This window comes from Hemiscyllium ocellatum, chromosome 1 (assembly GCF_020745735.1).
Source record: "Hemiscyllium ocellatum isolate sHemOce1 chromosome 1, sHemOce1.pat.X.cur, whole genome shotgun sequence".
Classification (NCBI taxonomy): Eukaryota; Metazoa; Chordata; class Chondrichthyes; order Orectolobiformes; family Hemiscylliidae; genus Hemiscyllium; species Hemiscyllium ocellatum.
The window spans coordinates 117,912,112-117,931,573 of record NC_083401.1 but is presented as its reverse complement, the minus strand read 5'-3'; the positions used below and the strand labels follow the sequence as shown (position 1 = coordinate 117,931,573).

General features: G+C 39.7%; 1 protein-coding gene across 3 annotated transcripts in view; it reads right to left on the bottom strand.

Moving 5' to 3' along the window:
• The window catches only part of adgra3 (adhesion G protein-coupled receptor A3), a 136,023-nt gene that overhangs the window by 17,390 nt on the left and 99,171 nt on the right, over positions 1–19,462 (bottom strand). For all 3 annotated transcript variants that reach the window (XM_060825273.1, XM_060825282.1, XM_060825291.1), the window contains 6 exons: positions 13,558–13,719; positions 13,147–13,359; positions 10,577–10,784; positions 8,308–8,516; positions 7,220–7,344; positions 2,610–2,733 (listed from right to left, as the gene is read on the bottom strand). In XM_060825273.1, coding sequence (XP_060681256.1) covers positions 2,610–2,733; positions 7,220–7,344; positions 8,308–8,516; positions 10,577–10,784; positions 13,147–13,359; positions 13,558–13,719 — 1,041 coding nt within the window. The remainder of the gene's footprint in view (positions 1–2,609; positions 2,734–7,219; positions 7,345–8,307; positions 8,517–10,576; positions 10,785–13,146; positions 13,360–13,557; positions 13,720–19,462) is intronic.

Below are 19,462 nucleotides of genomic sequence, written 5' to 3'. Positions count from 1 at the left end.
ATATTTAGAATAATAACAGCATGCATTTCTTCACAAAGACAGTTGAACAGTCAAAAAGTTTTAAGACAATTTAATGAATAAGAAGTTGAGTTGGATCTTAAGGCATGTTCAATTAAACCAATTTATAACCATTAATAATCAAAACATGGTATTAATTTTGTTAGTGTAGGACTGTTTTAGAGTGCATGGAAAATAACTTCATCCATGTCTTGTTTTGGAAATTCTCCTGTTCCCCCACTGTGGGTTTGGTGAGAACTCCGGGGGTTACTTTCAACTTTGGTGGTTGAGGAAACCTAGTGGTACTGTATCTGCAGGTCTATCAGTTGTAAGGCATAACAGGTCATTAATTTGATTCCGATAAATGTTATTGGAGCATAATGGGAGACGGTTAAAGAAAATTCCCTTCTCAAAATAGTTACAACTTTTAAAAAAAAATTGATAAGCATCTTTATTGAAGAATTGCAAAATGAAATGTAAATATGAGAGCAGCAACTCAAATGGTATCAAATTAGCTAGCTCAAGATCAAGGAAGTTAAACCATATTCAATCACTTCAGAGTATCAACTTGACAAAACAATTGGGAAATATCCAACTGAAAACACTGTCCAAAATGTCCCAAATCATCAAAGGATAATGTAACAAAATATCTGCAGGAGAAAACGGACTTCGATTAGTTGATGTTGTTTGTCTAGACAACTGAACAAACTCAGAAACGATATCTATCCAGACACACACATTTCTTTCTTGGATTTAAATGCACCCCAAACTGATAGGATTGGAATAAGAGAGAATTTTAGTATGCCTAGTTTCTAAAGAGTGTAAGTCCATAACATAAAATTACAAACTGGAGCAACTTCCCAGAAGTCACAAAGAAAATTTGCTTTCGTATTGGAAACATTTATAATGGTGCTGTAAGGCTTACACTTTTTTTCTGAGACAGCTTCATTTTATCTTGGAGAATGTAAGGACTGCAGATGCTGGAGATCAGAATCGAGAGTGTGGTGCTGGAAAAGCACAGCAGGTCAGGCAGCATCCGAGGGGCAGGAGAATTGACATATCGGGCATAAGCCCTTCATCAGGAATAAAGCTTGTGGGCCGGTGGGGACTGAGAGATAATTGGGATTGAGTGGGACTGGGGAGAGTGAGGGGGAGGTGGGGGGGGGGTGGAAAGAGGTAGCTGGGAAGGTGATAGGTAAGTGAAGGTGCGGATGGAAGTGATAGGTCATGGGGAGGGTGGAGCAGATGGATGGGAAGGAAGGAAGATGGACAGGTAGGACCGGTCAAGGGGGTGGTGCCAAATTGGAGGCTTGGGCCTGGGATAAGGTGGGGGGTCTGAGGAAACTGGTGAAATCCACATTGATCCCATGTGGTTGCAGGGTCCCAAGGCGGAAGATGAGGCGTTCCTCCTCCAAGTTTTGGGTGATAAGAGTTTGGCAATGGAGGAGGCCCATAACTTGCATGTCCAGAAGTACAAAACCTGCACCCACACCTCGTCCAAGGCCCCAAAGGATCTTTACACATCGGATAGAAATTTACCTGAATCTCCATGCATGGTATCTATTGCTTCCATTGCACCCGATGAGGTCTCCTCTACATTGGGGAGACAGGATGCCAACTTGCAGACTGTTTCAAAGGACATCTCTGGGACACTGCATTGAACACCCCAACACCCGGGGCTGAACACTTTAACTCCCCCTCCCACTTCGCCAAGGATATGCAGGACTTGGGCCTCCTCCATTGCCAAACTCTTACTACCCGATGCCTGGAGGAAGAACGCCTCCTCTTCTGCCTTGGGACACTGCAACCACACAGGATCAATGTGGATTTCACCAGTTTCCTCATTTCCCCTCCCGTCAACTTATCCCATTCCCAAGCCTCCAAGCCTTCAACCCAGTACCGCCCCCTTGACAGGTTCTACCTGTCCATCTTCCTTCCTTTCCACCCATCCATTCCACCCTCCTCTCCGACCTATCACTTCCACCCTCACCTTCATCTACCTATCACACTCCCAGCTACCTTCCCCCCACCACCACCCCCCAAACCCACCCCCATCCCATTTATCTTCAGCCCACAAGCCTCATTCATGATGAAGGGCTTACACCCAAAATGTAGATCCTCCTGCTGCTCGGATGCTGTCTGACCTGCTGTGCTTTTCCAGCACCACACTCTCGACAGCTTCATTTTATGAACAATACATATACCTGACTGAGTTTAGGAGTGGCAATTTACACTGAAACTAGAAAAATATTCTATTTATAACACTCACGGTCCTCATTTTAATTAGCACTAACCATTGGAAGATAGTTATGTGAGCAGTAGAATATCTTCGGTGCTGAGATTCTATCATTCCCGACTTTCTTTATTCATGCTCAATTATCACAAATAAAAAGTGAATGTACAAGTTCATTTTCAAAGAACCTTTAGAAAATCCATCTACATGGGAGCATTAAATTCTGCCCAGATTTCATCCCCTGGTTACTGTTGCATTAAGAATTGTTAGTCATTCATGATAAATCGGGCATGATTCAAGTCCCAATTGCTAGTGTTTGTTTCTCCACTGGTAACATTCATATTGTAAAGCATGTGAAGGGATGAAATAAATTGCTTACCCCTTGGCAAACGCTAATATTCCTAGTCTGATTGATACCACCTACAAACACTGCGCATGTCAGGAAAACGTGAAAGCAGAAATTAATCAACATGTGCCAGCTTTTTCGGCTGATCCGAATTGCACTGCCAAAACAAAATAAATCAACAGGATGTTACCAAATTATCACAAATCAACATTACATAACATTTCAAGCTTTTGTTTCCTTTTCTCATCCCACTCAGCTCAGCAGAACGGCTGGTTGGCTTCAAAGCTTCAGTGTGGCATGGAACAGTCAATGCTACGTTAGATTCCTAATCCTTTAAATTCGCAATTAATGCAAAGGGGAAGCATATTTTTCTTACTACAGTAGGAGTTAAGTTTATATTTGTGCAGGATAATTAATAACTTAAAAAAGACTGAATTATTAATTAAAGTGCAACATTTTACTGTAATCAGAGAATGAACCAGAGTTCTGAGGGCGAGACGGAAATGAGTGGATTTTTGTTCTGGCTGATTCCCATGAGCCCAAGGTGATTTCACATCAATCATACCAGGCTATGGTGAGGAAGGACTCGCTGGCTTGGATGGATTGAGGAAACACAGCGATGTCTGGTGCTATTGCGTTTTTTTTAGGGGTGGGGAGTGTCTCTGATTGAAATAAGGGTTTGTAAAGGAGGCATTCCTCAACGCCTCACTTTGTCACCTGAACAGCATCATCTATTGAGTTTCTGATCAGTTAGCAACCTCAATGCACTACCCACAAAATTGTGACAGAGGTGGGTAGTGGCTTTTACTTAGCCACTTAAAAGCTTCAAGTGGTGTAAGGGCTGTACAGCACTCAAGACACCTTTGCCACTTGTATACTTGTAAGCTCCCCTTACATCCAACCCCAGTCCTGAAGAAGGGTTACACTCAAAGTTGACTTCTCCACCTCCTGATACTGCCTGGCTTGTTGTGTTCTTCCAGCCTCCTGTTTGTCTAATTTGTATACTTGCAGCAGTGGAAGGGGCATGCAGATATGTGGCATTTTAGAGGCCTCTCTGCAGCAAATCCATTTATGTGGGAGCATAAAATTCTGCCCAGATTTTATTCCCTGGTTAATGGTGAATTAAGAATTGCTAGTCATTCAAATTTTAACTTGGGCAAGATTCCAGTCCTAATTATAAGTATTACTACAGTATTAGTCTACTTTAGATTACATTAAAAGATAAGTATATAAATGACAAACAAGAAATGTTACTTAGTTTCTAGGTTTGCGTGATCACTCTGGATCTCACAATCTGCCTGTATGACAGTGAAGTTGAACTATTCCTCAAAATCTAACCATCAGTAACCTTTAACTGTATTAATTAGACACAAAAAACTGGATCTAATTATGTTACCATCATTCTTGCCCCAGAATTGTATTGTATTGTGCACAAAATCTTTTTTTGTTAAATCTTTGGTTCTTGCAGCTTGCTCCCAAAGGCCTCTGCAAGCTCAATTAGTACATCAAGAGATAACACATCACAAAGATGTTTTTAATTTGCTGTAAACAGGAATTATATATCAAATTATATAGAATCCCTACAGTGTGGAAACAGGCCCTTCGGCCCAACAAGTCCACACCGACCCTCCAAAGAGTTACACACCCAGACCCTTTTGTTCTACATTTACCCTTGACTAATGCACCTAACCTAACACTATGGGCAATTTAGCACAGCTAATTCACCTAACCTGCCCATCTTTTGACTGTGGGAGGAAACTGGAACACCTGCTGGAAACCCACTTAGATACGTGCAAACTCCACATAGACAGTCGCCAGAGGCTGGAATCTAACCCAGGTCCCTGGCACTGTGAGCCAGCAATGCTAACCACTGAGCCACCATGCACCCCTCTTGTAGGGACTGTTAGGAAAAACAGTGAACTTGTCAATATTTTAACAGTCATAAAGTAATGAAATATTTGACTTTAAACACAAATTGTAACATTCATTTTATATAAGAATGGAAAAATTCCACATAAGCTCCTATTTAAATCCACAACTATCTGATGAAATTTTATGTACTTTATTTCCATTCTTTCTGCCATACATTCTGGCACTACATAGACAGATATGAAGTTCTAGTTGAGAGAATTCCTCCAATAGATGATTTTCGGTGGTTGATTTTTCATGTTCATGTTACTTCAGGTATTTTAAATGTTATAGAATAGATATGGAGAAACAAAGTTGAGGTACAGATCAGCAGTATTCCAGTAGAATGGTGGAATGGGATAAACAGGTTAAATGGCTTCTTGTATCTTCGACATCTCCATGACCTGTATGTAGGGAGCACTGACATGCAACAAATTAAAACGTCAGGGTCTTGTGATGCAGTGACTGCACTCATACCCTCAGGTGGGATCTTGTGACCCAAGTCACAAGGGGTGATACAGTAGCTCAGTAGTTAGCACTGCTGGATACAGCATCAGGAAACTGGGTGTGAATCACCCTCGGTGACTATCAGTGTGGAGTTTCCACATTCTCCCTGTTACTGTGTGGGTTTCCTCCCGGGTGCTCTGGTTTCCTCCCACAGTCTACAGAAGTGCAATCTAAGTGGATTGACCATGCTAAATTGCCCACAGGTTTCAGGGATGCGGAAGTCGGGTGGATTAGCCACGGGAAACTCATGTTTACAGGGATAGGGTAGCGGGTTGGGTCTGGGTTGGATGTTCTTTGGAGGATCGGTGGTGGACTTCATGGGCCGAATAGCTTGCATCCACACTGTAGGGAGTCTGTGATTTTAGAAGAGAAGTGTATGCTGACTATTGGGGACAGATCATGTCCAAACAAAAAAAACACCTATGCCAATTCTTTTCTTTCCTTCACCAGCACCATCCGAGTGAATTAAAAGGTGGAGGAACAAATGGATAAGAAGGCTAGGTCAACAGAATGTTAGAGGGAAAGTGATATTAGTGGTCACAGAGCTAAGGAAGGTGCTAAGGAAAAGCCAGGGAACTATACACCAGTGACCCTGACATCGGTGATGGGCAAGTTGTTGGAGGGAATCCATCAGACAGGATTTACATGTATTTGGAAAGGCAAGGACTGATCAGGGATAGTCAACATGATTTTGGGCATGGGAAATCATATCTCACTAACTTGGAGTTTTTTGAAGAAGTAACAAAAGGGATTGATGAAAGCAGTGTGGTGGAAGTGATCTATGTGGACCTCAGTAAGGCATTCAACAAGGCTCCTCAGGACAGACTGGTTAGATCTCATGGAATATAGGGAGAAATGGCACAAAAATGTAGAAGACAGAATGTGGTGCTGGAGGGTTGCTTTTCAGACTGGAGGCCTGTGACCAGCAGTGTGCCACAAGGATTGGTGCTGGATCCACTATTTATATAAATGATTTGGATATGAACATAGGAGGTATAGTTAGTAAGTTTGCAGATGACACCAAAATTGGAAGTGTATTAGACAGCAAAAAAGGTTACCTGAGAATACAACAGAATCTTGATTACATGGACCAATGGGCCAAGGAATGGCAGATGGAGTTTAATTTAGATAAATGTGAGGTCCTGCATTTTGGAAAGGCAAATCAGGGCAGGACTAAGACACTTGATGATAAAGTCCTAGGGAATGTTGCTGAATAAAGAGACCTTGGAGTTCAGGTTCATAGTTCCTTGAAAGTGGATGTAGATAAGATAGTGAAGGCAGCATTTGGTATGCTTTCCTTTATTGATCAGCGGATGGGATATAGGACTTGGGAGGTCAAGTTGCAGCTATACAGGACATTGGTTGGGCCACTTTTGGAATATTGTGTGCAATTCTGGTCTCCTTCCCATTGGAAAGATGTTGTGAAACTTGTAAGGGTTCAGAAAAAAATTACAAGGACCTTGCCAGGGTTGGAGGGTTTGAGCTAGAGGGAGAGCCTGAATAGGCTGGAGCTATTTTCCGTGGATCATTAGAGGCTGAGGGGTGACCTTATAGAGGTTTATAAAATTATGAGGGGCATGGATAGGATAAATGGACATGATCTTTTCCTTGGAGTGGGGGAGTCACGAACTCGAATGTAGGTTTATGGTGAGAGGGGAAGATTCGGAAAGGGACCTAAGAGGCAACTTTTTTATGCAGAGGATGGTGCATGTATGGAATGAGCTGCCAGAGGAAGCGGTGGAGACTGGTAGAATTACAGCATGTGAAAGGCATCTCGATGGGTTGAAAGAGATTTGGGCCAAATGCTGGCAAATAGGACTAGATTAATTTAGAATATCAGCATGGCTGAGTTTGACTGTGCTGTACATCTCTATGACTCTATAAAGGTAAATGGAATGCTAATGGCTGGAGACAAAGGATTCAGGTCCAGAGTTCGTGTTATAACAGAACACAGATCAGCTCTTTTAAAAGCAAATTCAAGACACTCGAGGGTGAGGGAGCCGATGGAAAGATTCCATGGTCTGATCAAACCAGACTCAGAGTGCTTGTAAACTGAAGAAACATTGGTTATATTTCTTGTCTTCCTCTGTATTTTTCAAAAATTACTCATTTTGCAAATTATATTTCAAAGTCACCTTGAGTTGAGGTTTTATGGCAGAATTATTTTTGTAAGAAACAATTCAGATGAATACCATGAATGGTTCATAGCATCAAATAAAAGACATTACCTGTGATAGTAAATGTAGCTGACCATGATTATGACCAAGCAAGTGAGCAATACTGCTGCAGCAACATAAACTACTGGGTGCAAGAGGTCAACAAACTGCAGAAGGTAATCAGCACCAGTCAGATCCTGATGGGCGCAAAAAATCAGAATCAAGCAGGGATAAAAGACAGAACACGTGTATTCATCAAGAGAATGAGGAATGACTAATAATAGCAAACAGTTTTACCAAAAATAAAACAATTGGACAATTCAAGTAAGGTAGCATCATCCCACAAAGAGCGAAGCAATAATTACCAGTTAATCTGTTTGGAAACTTTATTTGAGAAATGCATATTGGCCAGTCCTAGTCCTATTTCAGAAATGCCATGGGATTTTTCTCACACAACTGAGAAACCTGACAGAGCCTAGGTTTAAACTGTGAACTGAAGGATGACCCCTAAACTGTGAAGGAATGACCATAGAGGTAGGAGCAGAAGTAGGGCATTTGACCCATCAATCTGCTCCACCATTCAATGACAGCTGGCTGATCTGATAATACTCAAACTCCACTTTCCTGCCTTTTCCCTATAACCGTCAATTTCCTTATAGCTTAAAATGTGCCTATCTCAGTCTTGAATTTACATTAAGTCCCAGCCTTGACATCTAAAACAGTATAGAATTCCAAAGATTCAGTGGAGAAATTCCATTCTACATCAGTTCTAAATTGGCAACCCTTACTCTGACGCTATGCTCCCAGTCATAGCATAAGGGAAAACAATTTTTCCATATCTACCCTGTCAAATTCCCTAAGAATCATGTATGTTTCAATGAAATTGCCTCTCATTTTCTAAACTCTATCGAATACAGGCCAAAATTACCCTTCTCATAAAAAAATCCCTCCATACCCAGGAACAATGCAGTGAATCTTCTCTGGATAGCTTCTATTTTGTTCAATAAGGGACCAAAACTATTCACAGTAGTCTAACTAGTGCCTTGTACAGTTTTCAGCAACAAGAGTACAAAGATTGAGAGCGTGTAGTACAGTTTTGTTACAGTTTGTAAAGGAGAGACAATCCTTCAAAAGTCAGAAATGTTGCATCAATATCTCACCATTAGTACTGCATAGTTGTTCAGAGAGTAACACTGCATCGTGGTGACATTCTCATCTGACATGACAATCTGGCAACCATCAGATATCCATCCTCCATAACCATTCAAAAGGTTAAAATCCCAGTACGCAGCAACAGCATCTACCCCATGTGCAATACGTCGCAGTGTAACAGTGATAGGTTGGCTGAGTGAATACAAACTGTAACCATCTTTTAAAGAAAAACAGAGAAATATCACAGTGACAGTAGAATAATACTAAATGCATGGACAAACATGTACATTAAAAACAAGCTGCACTGGTTTTTCTCTCTAATTAGCTATGCGCCTGCAATATTAGAAATCACCACGAATTCTGATCATCAACAAGGTTGTCTATCTAATATTCAAGACACTACAATACAGATTATCTTTTCTTTCAGTCAACAGGAACAAAACCATAGTAAGAGTTTCAAAAACATCTACAATCCAAAAACTCAACAAAATTTCGGTCTATATGAAGAGACGATTGTTTACGTCACCAATGTCACTTCCTCAATGGTACCAGGATAGTTTGAAAGCAGCATAGATGGAATTGCGTAAAACAAAACAACAAATTAGATACAAGATTAAAATAAGACACTGGGGAACTTTATTTTTTACATTGTTTGAGAATAGGGAAAACTGGTACATTTTGGACACATAAACCATTTTAGACATGCTGTTTCGAATTGTTCAGCACATCTGCTTATACACTTTAACTAGTTGGATTCTATTCTAATATCAAGATGAAATAAACTAAATTGGTCAGGATTAGAAAGACAAAACTGTTTAGTAAAAACTGCCTCCTTTGCTTCTATCTTAAGAGCCATAATTATAAGACCATAAGACATAGGAGTGGAAGTAAGGCCATTCGGCCCATGGAGTCCACTCCGCCATTCAATCATGGCTGATGGGCATTTCAACTCCACTTACCCACATTCTCCCCGTAGCCCTTAATTCCTCGTGACATCAAGAATTTATCAATCTCTGCCTTGAAGACATTTAGCGTCCCGGCCTCCACTGCACTCTGCGGCAATGAATTCCACAGGCCCACCACTCTCTGGCTGAAGAAATGTCTCTGCATTTCTGTTCTGAATTGACCCCCTCTAATGCTAAGGCTGTGTCCATGGGTCCTGGTCTCCTTGCCTAACGGAAACAATTTCCTAGCGTCCACCCTTTCCAAACCATGTATTATCTTGTAAGTTTCTATTAAATCTCCCCTTAATCTTCTAAACTCCAATGAATACAATCCCAGGATCCTCAGCTGTTCCTCGTATGTTAGGCCTACTATTCCAGGGATCATCTGTGAGAATCTCCGCTTGACATGCTCCAGTGCCAGTATGTCCTTCCTGAGGGGTGGGGACCAAAACTGGACACAGTACTCCAAATGGGGCCTAACCAGAGCTTTATAAAGTCTCAGTAGCACAGCGGTGTTTTTATATACCAACCCTCTTGAGATAAGTGACAACATTGCATTCGCTTTCTTAATCATGGACTCAACCTGCATGTTTACCTTTAGAGAATCCACAACTAGTACTCCCTAATCCCTTTGTACTTTGGCTTTACGAATTTTCTCAATGTTTAGAAAGTAGTCTATGCTTTTATTCTTTTTTCCAAAGACCAAGACCTCGCATTTGCTCATGTTGAATTCCATCAGCCATTTCCTGGACCACTCTCCCAACCTGTCTAGATCCTTCTGCAGCCTCCCCACTTCATCAGTACTACCTGCCTGCCCATCTAACTTTGTATCATCGGCAAACTTCGCTAGAATGCCCCCAGTCCCTTCATCCAGATCATTGATATATAATGTGAACAGCTGCGGCCCCAACACTGAACCCTGCGGGACACCACTTGTCACCGGCTGCCATTCCAAAAAAGAAACTTTTATACCAACTCTCTGCCTTCTGTCAGACAGCCAAACCTCAATCCATACCAGTAGCTCACCTCGAACACCATGGGCTCTCACCTTGCTCAGCAGCCTCCCGTATAGCACCTTATCAAAGGCCTTTTGGAAGTCTAGATAGACCACATCCGTTGGGTTTCCCTGGTCTAGAATTTACTTTTTTCTAATTTGAATCCTAATAAAATAACTTCAAATATATTTCTTGAACACAGTCTCTACTGTCTCCCTCCCAATGACATATTCGCTGACATCATCATTCATTATAAAATAAAGAACTAAAGTAGTGGAAAACAAGATTGAAGAAATAGCATACTATATTTTGATTACTGCACATTCCGAGATTCCTACCTATTTTCGTATAGATGACTGGAGAGGCCACAGATCGTCTTTTTCCATTATCTGCCAAATTTGTAAAGTTCCCTGTGCTTGGAAAAAGTTTGCCATTCCGAAAAGCAATAAGCTGCAATTTGTAAACTCCATCTTCCATTTGGTTTGGTACAGAAACGTGGGCAAACAAGGATGGTGGCAACTGAACAGATGCTTCTGGAACAGTATTCTACAGTGTGTTTAAAATATATCACTTGAAAACTGTCACACACAATTTGGTTATAATTAGTTATATGCTAGTGCAAAAACTTACAAATAGCATGACTTAAAAAATAAAGACTCTGGTGACCATACATTCTCTGCACCAAGGGATATCACAGCACATAAATCTATTTTCCAACCAAAATAAGGATACTGAATAATGTAGAATCCACAACTGGCAATTCAGAAAATGCATGTCAAGTGTTTTAATTGCTAATTGCTGTTAATTGCCTGCTCCATTTATTGGTAGGTGAAATATTGTATTACAATTTGAATATTTAACTTCTACTCAACACAGTGCCAATTATTTAACATCAGTCTCACTCCTAACTGTATGAAAAATGTACTTCCACAACATAAATTCAACGTAACATTGTCATCTAATATGCAAGTGCTACCTTGAAAGTGGAGTCACAGGTAGATAAAATAGTAAAGACAGCATTTGAATGCTTTCCTTTATTGGTCAGAATATTGAGTACGGAAGTTGGGAAGTCATGTTGCGGCTGTACTGGACAGTGGTTAGGCCACTGTTGGAATATTGCGTGCAATTCTTCTATCCTTCCTACTGGAAAAATGTTGTGAAACTTGAAAGGGTTCAGAAAAGATTTACAAGACTGTTGCCAGGGTTGGACGATCTGAGCTATAGGGAGAGGTTGAACACACTGGGGCTGTTTTTCCTGAAGTGTCGGAGGCTGAGGGGTGACCTTGTAGAGGTTTACAAAACTATGAGGGGCATGGATAGGGTAAATAGGCAGTCTTTTCCCTGGGGTTGGAGAGTCCAGAACTGGAGAGCATAGGTTTAGGGTGAGAGGGAAAAAATATAAAAGAAACTAAGGGGCAACTTTTTCACACAGAGGGTTGTACGTGTATGGAATGATTTGCCAGAGGAAGTGGTGGCGGCTGGTACAATTGCAACATTTAAAAGGCATCTGGATGGGTATATAAATAGGAAGGATTTGGAGGGATATGAGCCAGGTGCTGGAAGGTGGGACTAGATTGGGTCTCCATGATCTCCATGCTGTCTGTTTCCATGCTGTCCATCTCTATGACGAAGTGCTCACAGTACTTTCTGTCAAGGCCTCTGCCTGAAAACCAGTCTTTGGTAATTATTCACTGAACCATGACCAAGTGCAGGGATTTTCAACTCCAATAAGATAGAATGTAGAGGTGCCAGTATTGGACTGGGGTGGACAAAATGAAAAATCACACAACACCAGGTAATAGTCCAACAGGTTTATTTGGAAGCACTAGCTTTAAGTGGAAGGCAGACCGTACATTTATCTCAGCTCAAAACAGGAATTGATACCTATGGTACTGCTGATAGTCTAATTTACATGTTAGTAACCTCGCAAACTGAACGAACTGTCACCTCACCCCACCACTCTCCCTATCCCACCTTACCATGTGTGATACATGGAAACATAAATATTTCCAAACCGTCAGAGTTCTATGAGGACCACTGATAGAATATTTAGACTACCTACAAAATTAAATTTTTAAGCAGTATGGCAACCTTGAATAATTTCTTCTGTCATAATTAAAGAGGCCAAGAATGAAAAGTTCAGATATTGAATTCTTTTATTTTGCAATGCTAAATGCCCAATAATGTCTGGAGAGATGATTACGGTCAACGTGAGCAAATTTTCAACATCAGCACCTCCAAGTTGAGAATTGCACTTATTAAGCAGCACTAACTAATATTCAAGGCACCTATTACAGGTCTAATCCTGAAATATTTTGGAAAACAGTCATGATCTTCACTAGGATGAACACATCAGCTTGATTTATTTTGATGAAACAACGAATATTGACTTTGTATGATGATGTAGTCACTTGTGCAAGCTGATCTCAAACTTAGTTGGGCCTTTTTTGATCACTGAATCGTTTTGAATGTCCATGTTTCATGCTGGTGCAAATAACTTTGTTCTACAATTACAAAGCAGTCACCCTATAAATATGACATTTTTAAACAAACCGAATTATATTAAAATTCAAACTCATTCTGCAGAAGACAAATTTTTAAAAAGTCACATTCTAACCCAGAGTTCCGAGGAATGTTATTTCTAAATGCACCACTCTCCTTAAATAGAGAGCAGTTAACAACAATCCATGGAAGTCATAATGTTTCATCATCCTCCAAAAGGATAGAATTTCTCCTGATTTCAGTGTTGTTCAATAATTGCCTTACTTTCCAAGACTATTTCTTGAGCATTAATCAAAATGGTGTTATTTGAACAATTACATCCCAAAAATCAATATAGCTAGAATGTCATATAAAAATAATAAAAAAAGTGTTCAGGTACTTTACTCAGCCCTAAGAACTTGCTTACCTTGATTGCAAAACTGGAAAGAGTGTTGCTGACATTGCCAGGGCTACACTTAAAACTGAATTGTTTGTCCAAATTGCCATCAGGATCTCGCCGAGTAAAGTCAGCATTTCCTGTTCGATCTGCCATGGCTACCTTCTGAAATACAGTGCAAGTCATTCCACTGAAGCCATTAGCCTTCACCATAGAAGCTTCCATTGCAATGTTTGGAGAATACTGTAAAAATATTAGTCACATTGTTAGAATGTAAATCAATACAATAGCCAACATTTTTATTAAGTCAAAAAAATCAATTTTGTACCTTTAACAGTGAAACTTGGTGAAAAATGAACTAATTGCATCTTTACTTTACAGGTACTAAAAATTTTTAGTATTTAATATTCATTTCAACATGTTTTAAAACTCTGTTCTTACTGTGGAATAAACTGGGGCTCCACTTGCTAGTCTGTAAGTAGCGATGCGTTGCAAACATTGAACAATTCGGGAGCAAGCCTTTGCTTCCCATTGAGCCAGCCAAAGGACATGTTCATCTGCTAACATGATATTACTAGCAATATCCACCATGACATCCCCAAGCTAAGAAACAAACACATTTTTAAAAGGTCAGATATGCCAACATAAAACAATGCAATCCTTTAACAGAAATGAAATTAAAAACATCTATTGAAAATATTCAGTAGTCACTGCATTTTTTCCACTAATTTAATACTTACGTAATAACTGTCAATGTTTAACATTCTGATGCCACAAACACAATACAATCTTTATGATGACGCACAAAATGTTTGAACTCTATTTATATGTCCCTATCAGGTGACTCCATTTAAATGAATACAAGACCAATCTGCCAATTACAAAACTGTCAGTCCTCTGTCAGCCAGTTGCATAACAAGAATATTTAAGGTCGCATCTCCTGACACCCCTGAAAGGTTCATATTGTGCATGCCATTTCACTTTTTGAAACGCACAGCCAGTTAAAAAAATCACCAAAATAAGCACAATAGAAAGGAGTGAATGTGACAGAATGAGTTAACCAGCAGAATTGCTGGACTACTGCACATGCGCATTTTGCGCACGTACCAAGAGCATTTTGAGGGTGTCAGCAAATATTTTCAATATGTGTTTTTTCTATAGCTGAAATTAAACATTCATTATATTCCTAAGGCTAACTTCCCATCCAACAAGCAACCTGATTAATTTTACATTCATGCATGTAAACCTCATTTTCAAGGTATGGATTTCTTCTAGCTTATATGTGCGAGGATTTGATTGATCTATCTATGGAAATCACAGAAGTGTAGGATACTAGTCTCCATGCAAATATCAATTAAATAACATCTTCATTGACTAGGGTAAACTACCCAGGTTCTTTTGCTATAATGCGACAGTTGTGTTCCTCTACAACCTCAAGCTGTAGAAAATCGCGCAATGGAAAACTGCTATAGAAAATCACATTGTAGAAGGCTGCTGATAGAAAATCTCTAAACCCGTTAAGTAGAAAATTTGTATTATCCAAACAACATCCGCAATTAGTCAATTATGTTAAAGCCAATTAGCAGTGACGAAAAGCACGATAAAGCAGAACGACCTGGAGTTTGATTTACATGCTGACAGGGTACAAATTTATTCTGAAGTTTTGTAATTGACAGCATAACAAGGTCACACTATTACATCTTTTTAAAGCCTGCATATTTATTGTCCATTACTCTTATTTTTGTGTACTGTAATTGAGATTTTACATTTAAAATAAACAATTATTTTAGATAAATATTCATAACTACAAATAATTATGTGAATAGTTTCAATATTATGATGTACCAATTTATACAAAATAGAGAGCAAATGAGTAGATATTAATATCCATTACTTGGCACTTGCATTCATTGTTGCTAGATATTTTTTCCCTACACAAAATTATTTGCATCCTGCCTTTCTTCTTTCCCAATCATTCTTCCATGTTCAATCCCAATTGTGTTATGTATGACCATATCCTGATCAATATTTATCATTCAATCGAGGTCACAAAAACAGATTACAGATCCTTCTGCTATAATGTGCATTACGTTAACACAAATTCACTACAGCACGACTGACGAATTGAGGAAAGCGCAAAGTTTTAAATGTTTATCGGTTACAGCATGATTCCAGCCCTATTGGTTTAAATGGTGCTGCTATTATGCGATTCTTTTATAAACACAAGATTGCACAAGAACAGAATTACTGCATTATAGCAGATCTGACTGTATCTACTTATTATATTGTTATTTGTGAGCATATGTTTACAAATTGGCTTACCGTTTTCTTATATCCAACAGTTGAAAACGAACTTAATTGGTTGTGAAACGCTTTAATGCAATTTTGTAGAATCTTTCATTGCCACAAGATTGCTTTTCTTCCTTTCAGTGCTGTAAATGTTGCTTAAAGACAGCTTTTTTTCTATTTAGTGTGTCAATCCACACTCAATGAATAGCATTTTCACCTCTGTTCATCGTGTCTCTTGTAGGTTCACTCACTACGTTACAGACTCAAGCATATAATCTGGACTGGGACTTCCCTGCAGTACCATGAGAATGCTGCCCAATCACAAGTACTGCCTTTTGGATAAGATATACAAACATTGATATGTGTGTACATAAATTAAGGCCCAATTTATCCTCTCAAATAGCAATAAAGGATTGAGTGCACAATTTGAAGAGGTGGTGTAGACTAAAGACAATCAACAAATGGGAAACATGGAGCGAATCAAATCTGCATCACATCTACAGAGGTGCAAACTTCATAGAGTGGTGATTTGGAGATGCCGGTGATTGTCACCTGATGAAGGAGCGTCGCTCCGAAAGCTAGTGTGCTTCCAATTAAACCTGTTGGACTATAACCTGGAGTTGTGTGATTTTTAACTTCATAGAGTGGGTTATTCTGGGATAGTGCTAGCGGAAGGGGCAGGTGTTCATAGATTGTGTTCAGGAGAATTTCCTTCAGCAGTATGTGCCAGGTCCAACACAATAGGAGGCAGTCATTCTTAGAAATGAGGGGCTAGGTACCTGGGGAGGGAAACGTACTTTAGAGAGCTGTCAAATGGTTGGACGCAGGACCCAACAGCGTCAGGTTCAACCTGCTGCAACTAGAAGCAGTGGCCATTAATTGCCCAATAAGCCAAGCCACTGTCTGACACCTCCATCGCCTGCCACACTATCACCTTTGTAAATGGTCAACAAGTTCAGGGCACAAAGTTAGATTTTGGTCTGGTCATAGGTTAGATTTACAGGTTCCCCCTCCATCCACCTTTCAAATCTATCAGCTGGGGACTCATGGAATGAAAAGAAACAAAGTCAGAGTAGTAAATCAATCCTATCCCACTATGTTCAACTTGTCCTCTTGTAGATCCTACTACTATAGTTTACTTGGTCCACAATGGAGCCCTGAAGAACTTTTTTTAAGATTAGATTCCCTACAGTGTGGAAACAGGCCCTTCGGCCCAACAAGTCTACACCGATCCTCTGAGGAGCAACCCACCCAGACACATTCCCCTACATTTACCCCTGACTAATCGACCTAACACTATGTGTAATTTAGCATGGCCAATTCAACTAACCTGCACATCTCTGGATTGTGGGACGAAACTGGAGCGCCCGAAGGAAACCCAAGCAGACATGGAGGGAATGTGCAAACCCCACACAGACAGCTGCCAGAGGTGGGAATTGCACCTGGGTCCCTGGTGCTGTGAGGCAGCAGAGCTAACCACTGAGCCACAGTGCCACCCTGATACATATCAGTAATCAAATGAAAACAAATAAACTTTCCATTATCAAGTTACCACCATGACTCTCAGCAAGACATTTACCATGCATTTAATTTTTAAGCCATTTGCAAAGTCTAATTAATTCATTGGGCAAAGTATTTTGTCAGCAGTTCAGCAAATACTACCCAATAGGTAACTGGAATCATACCTGAGTTCCACAACATTCATAACAATTAGGCTACCTGTATGAAAAGCCTCATTAGGTTTATGCAACTACCAATGTTTAGAACAACTTTTATCATCATTCACTTGTATGACATTACAATAGGCATTTAAACAGTCATTCCCAAGGACATTGATCCAAGGAAAACTGAAAGATTGCCTTATATTGCTTAGCTGACTGAAGCTCAAAGTAAACATGAACCATATTTCATTTAGACACCACTGATCAATAGAATACAATCTAAATTACTCTGTATGACGATATTTGTTTCCAATCACTGCACAAAAGTAAGCCAGTACATACACAAAAATAATTATATGGAACTGATCCATTTTAATGGATACAACTTTGTCTGTTGTTCAATGACATCACTTTCACTCATTTTCTGCAGGTCATTGTTTCCATTCAAGATGGTTTTACATTTAAATGAACCCCTGTTACAAATTTAGTTAAATGACAACTATTGTTTTAATGACAGAAAGGTAGCTGGTATTGTAAGCTACGTACATGGAACACTGTTACAAAGAGTTATTTATGGACTAAGTGAATGGGTAAAACTGCAGTTAATAAATTTTGAAATGGACAAGTACAAGTGGTCTTAAAGAGATCAGTGTTCTACATAGTAAGAAGTTACAAGAGAAGTGGGTCCAAAGAGTCCTTAATAGCCCATGTACATGGATCATAGAAGTGTCAGGAACAAATACAAAAATAATCAAAACATTAGTGGAAAGAAATCTACAGGATTAGAATACATCATGTTAGACGTCCCTTCCAGCAATACAAATCTTGCAATTATTCCCAGAAAAATGTGCTTGACACTATACATGAGGACGGATGACTTTGGAGCAAGTTCACCATTGATCTACTAGAATGCTACACAGACCCGAAGGTTTAATTCTGAAGAATACACTTTAATTCATTCTTGGGATGGGAACATCACTTTTGAAACTGATGGTGAACTACGTTCTTGAACAACCTAATGCAATCCATGAGATGTGGGTACACATACATGCTATTTAGGGAGGAATTCCAAGATCTGAACTATGATGGTGAAGGACTAATGATACATTTTGAAGTAAGGATAATATGCAACTTGGAGCAAAATCTGCAGGTATTGGTATTCTCATATGTCTGCTCTCTCACGTATTAGGAGGTACAGTCTAGATATTGCTATTAAAGAAGCCCTGATGAGTTGCAAAGTATCTTTTAAATGGTATAGGACATCTTGTTTACACATCAATTTGCAGTGACTGGAAATCCATCTAGTCAGGCATAGTAGTTTAGATTGTGTTCTATTGATCAGTGATACCTGAATAAAATCCAGTTCATGTTTACTTTGAATACTAGTCTGCTCAACAATACAATGGGGAGTTTTGCAGGTTTTTGGACGTACAGAACTTGAGTACTGAAAAAGATACAGTTTGTTAAAACTTTTCATCTTGCATGCATCAGGACAACTTTCCAAAATACCCGAAATACATTGCAACTGGTGACAACATTTGATACAGTACAGGGGAGTGCTAGTTAGTTGGTCAGTGAATTCTGACTAGTAGAAGCATTGCAATGGAGAATGTACCAGGTAGAAGATAACTGACAGTTACCAGCCAAGCTTTGTTTAAAAGTTAGACGTTTGGTTTGGTTTGATTTCTCAACTAAGACATCAAAGAAAGGAAGCTCACTTGATTGCTCCCATTCATGATGAACATGAGCACTAGATGATGCTCATTAAAATGTGAGGAAATTTGTAGGTGCAGCTGTCGATTCAAATATAGCAAACATATCATCTATAAATTAGAAATGCGCAAAGGGTAGTCATTCCATTAATGACATGTTTCTAATAGAGTTGAAGAAAGGTGTCTGCAAGAACTGTGGCAAGCGCGTATCTCATGGCAGCACCATCTATTTCAGCATGCATGGTGTTGTTAAATGTGAACTCCAGACTACCCAGATCCCTTGGCATCATGGTGGCCTACAAATCCACCAACACACTAAAACAGCTGCTAATGAACTTGCAAGTCCCTATACAGACAACAAGCAAAACTAAATGTCATTTACAAAATACCAGGCAAGGACTATAGCAAACACTACATTGGACAAACAAGCAGAAAACTAACCAACAGAATACATGAACATCAACTAGCCACAAAACAACATGAGCCTCTCTCACTAATATCCTTACATACAGATGAGGAAGGACACCAGTTCGACTGGGACAACACATGTATCCTAGGACAAGCCAAACAGAGACATGCATGAGAATTCGTAGAAGCATGGCATTCCAACTGGAACTCTATCAACAAACACATTGACTTGGACCCGATTTACCATCTCCTGAGAAAAAGAGCAGGAAATGACAT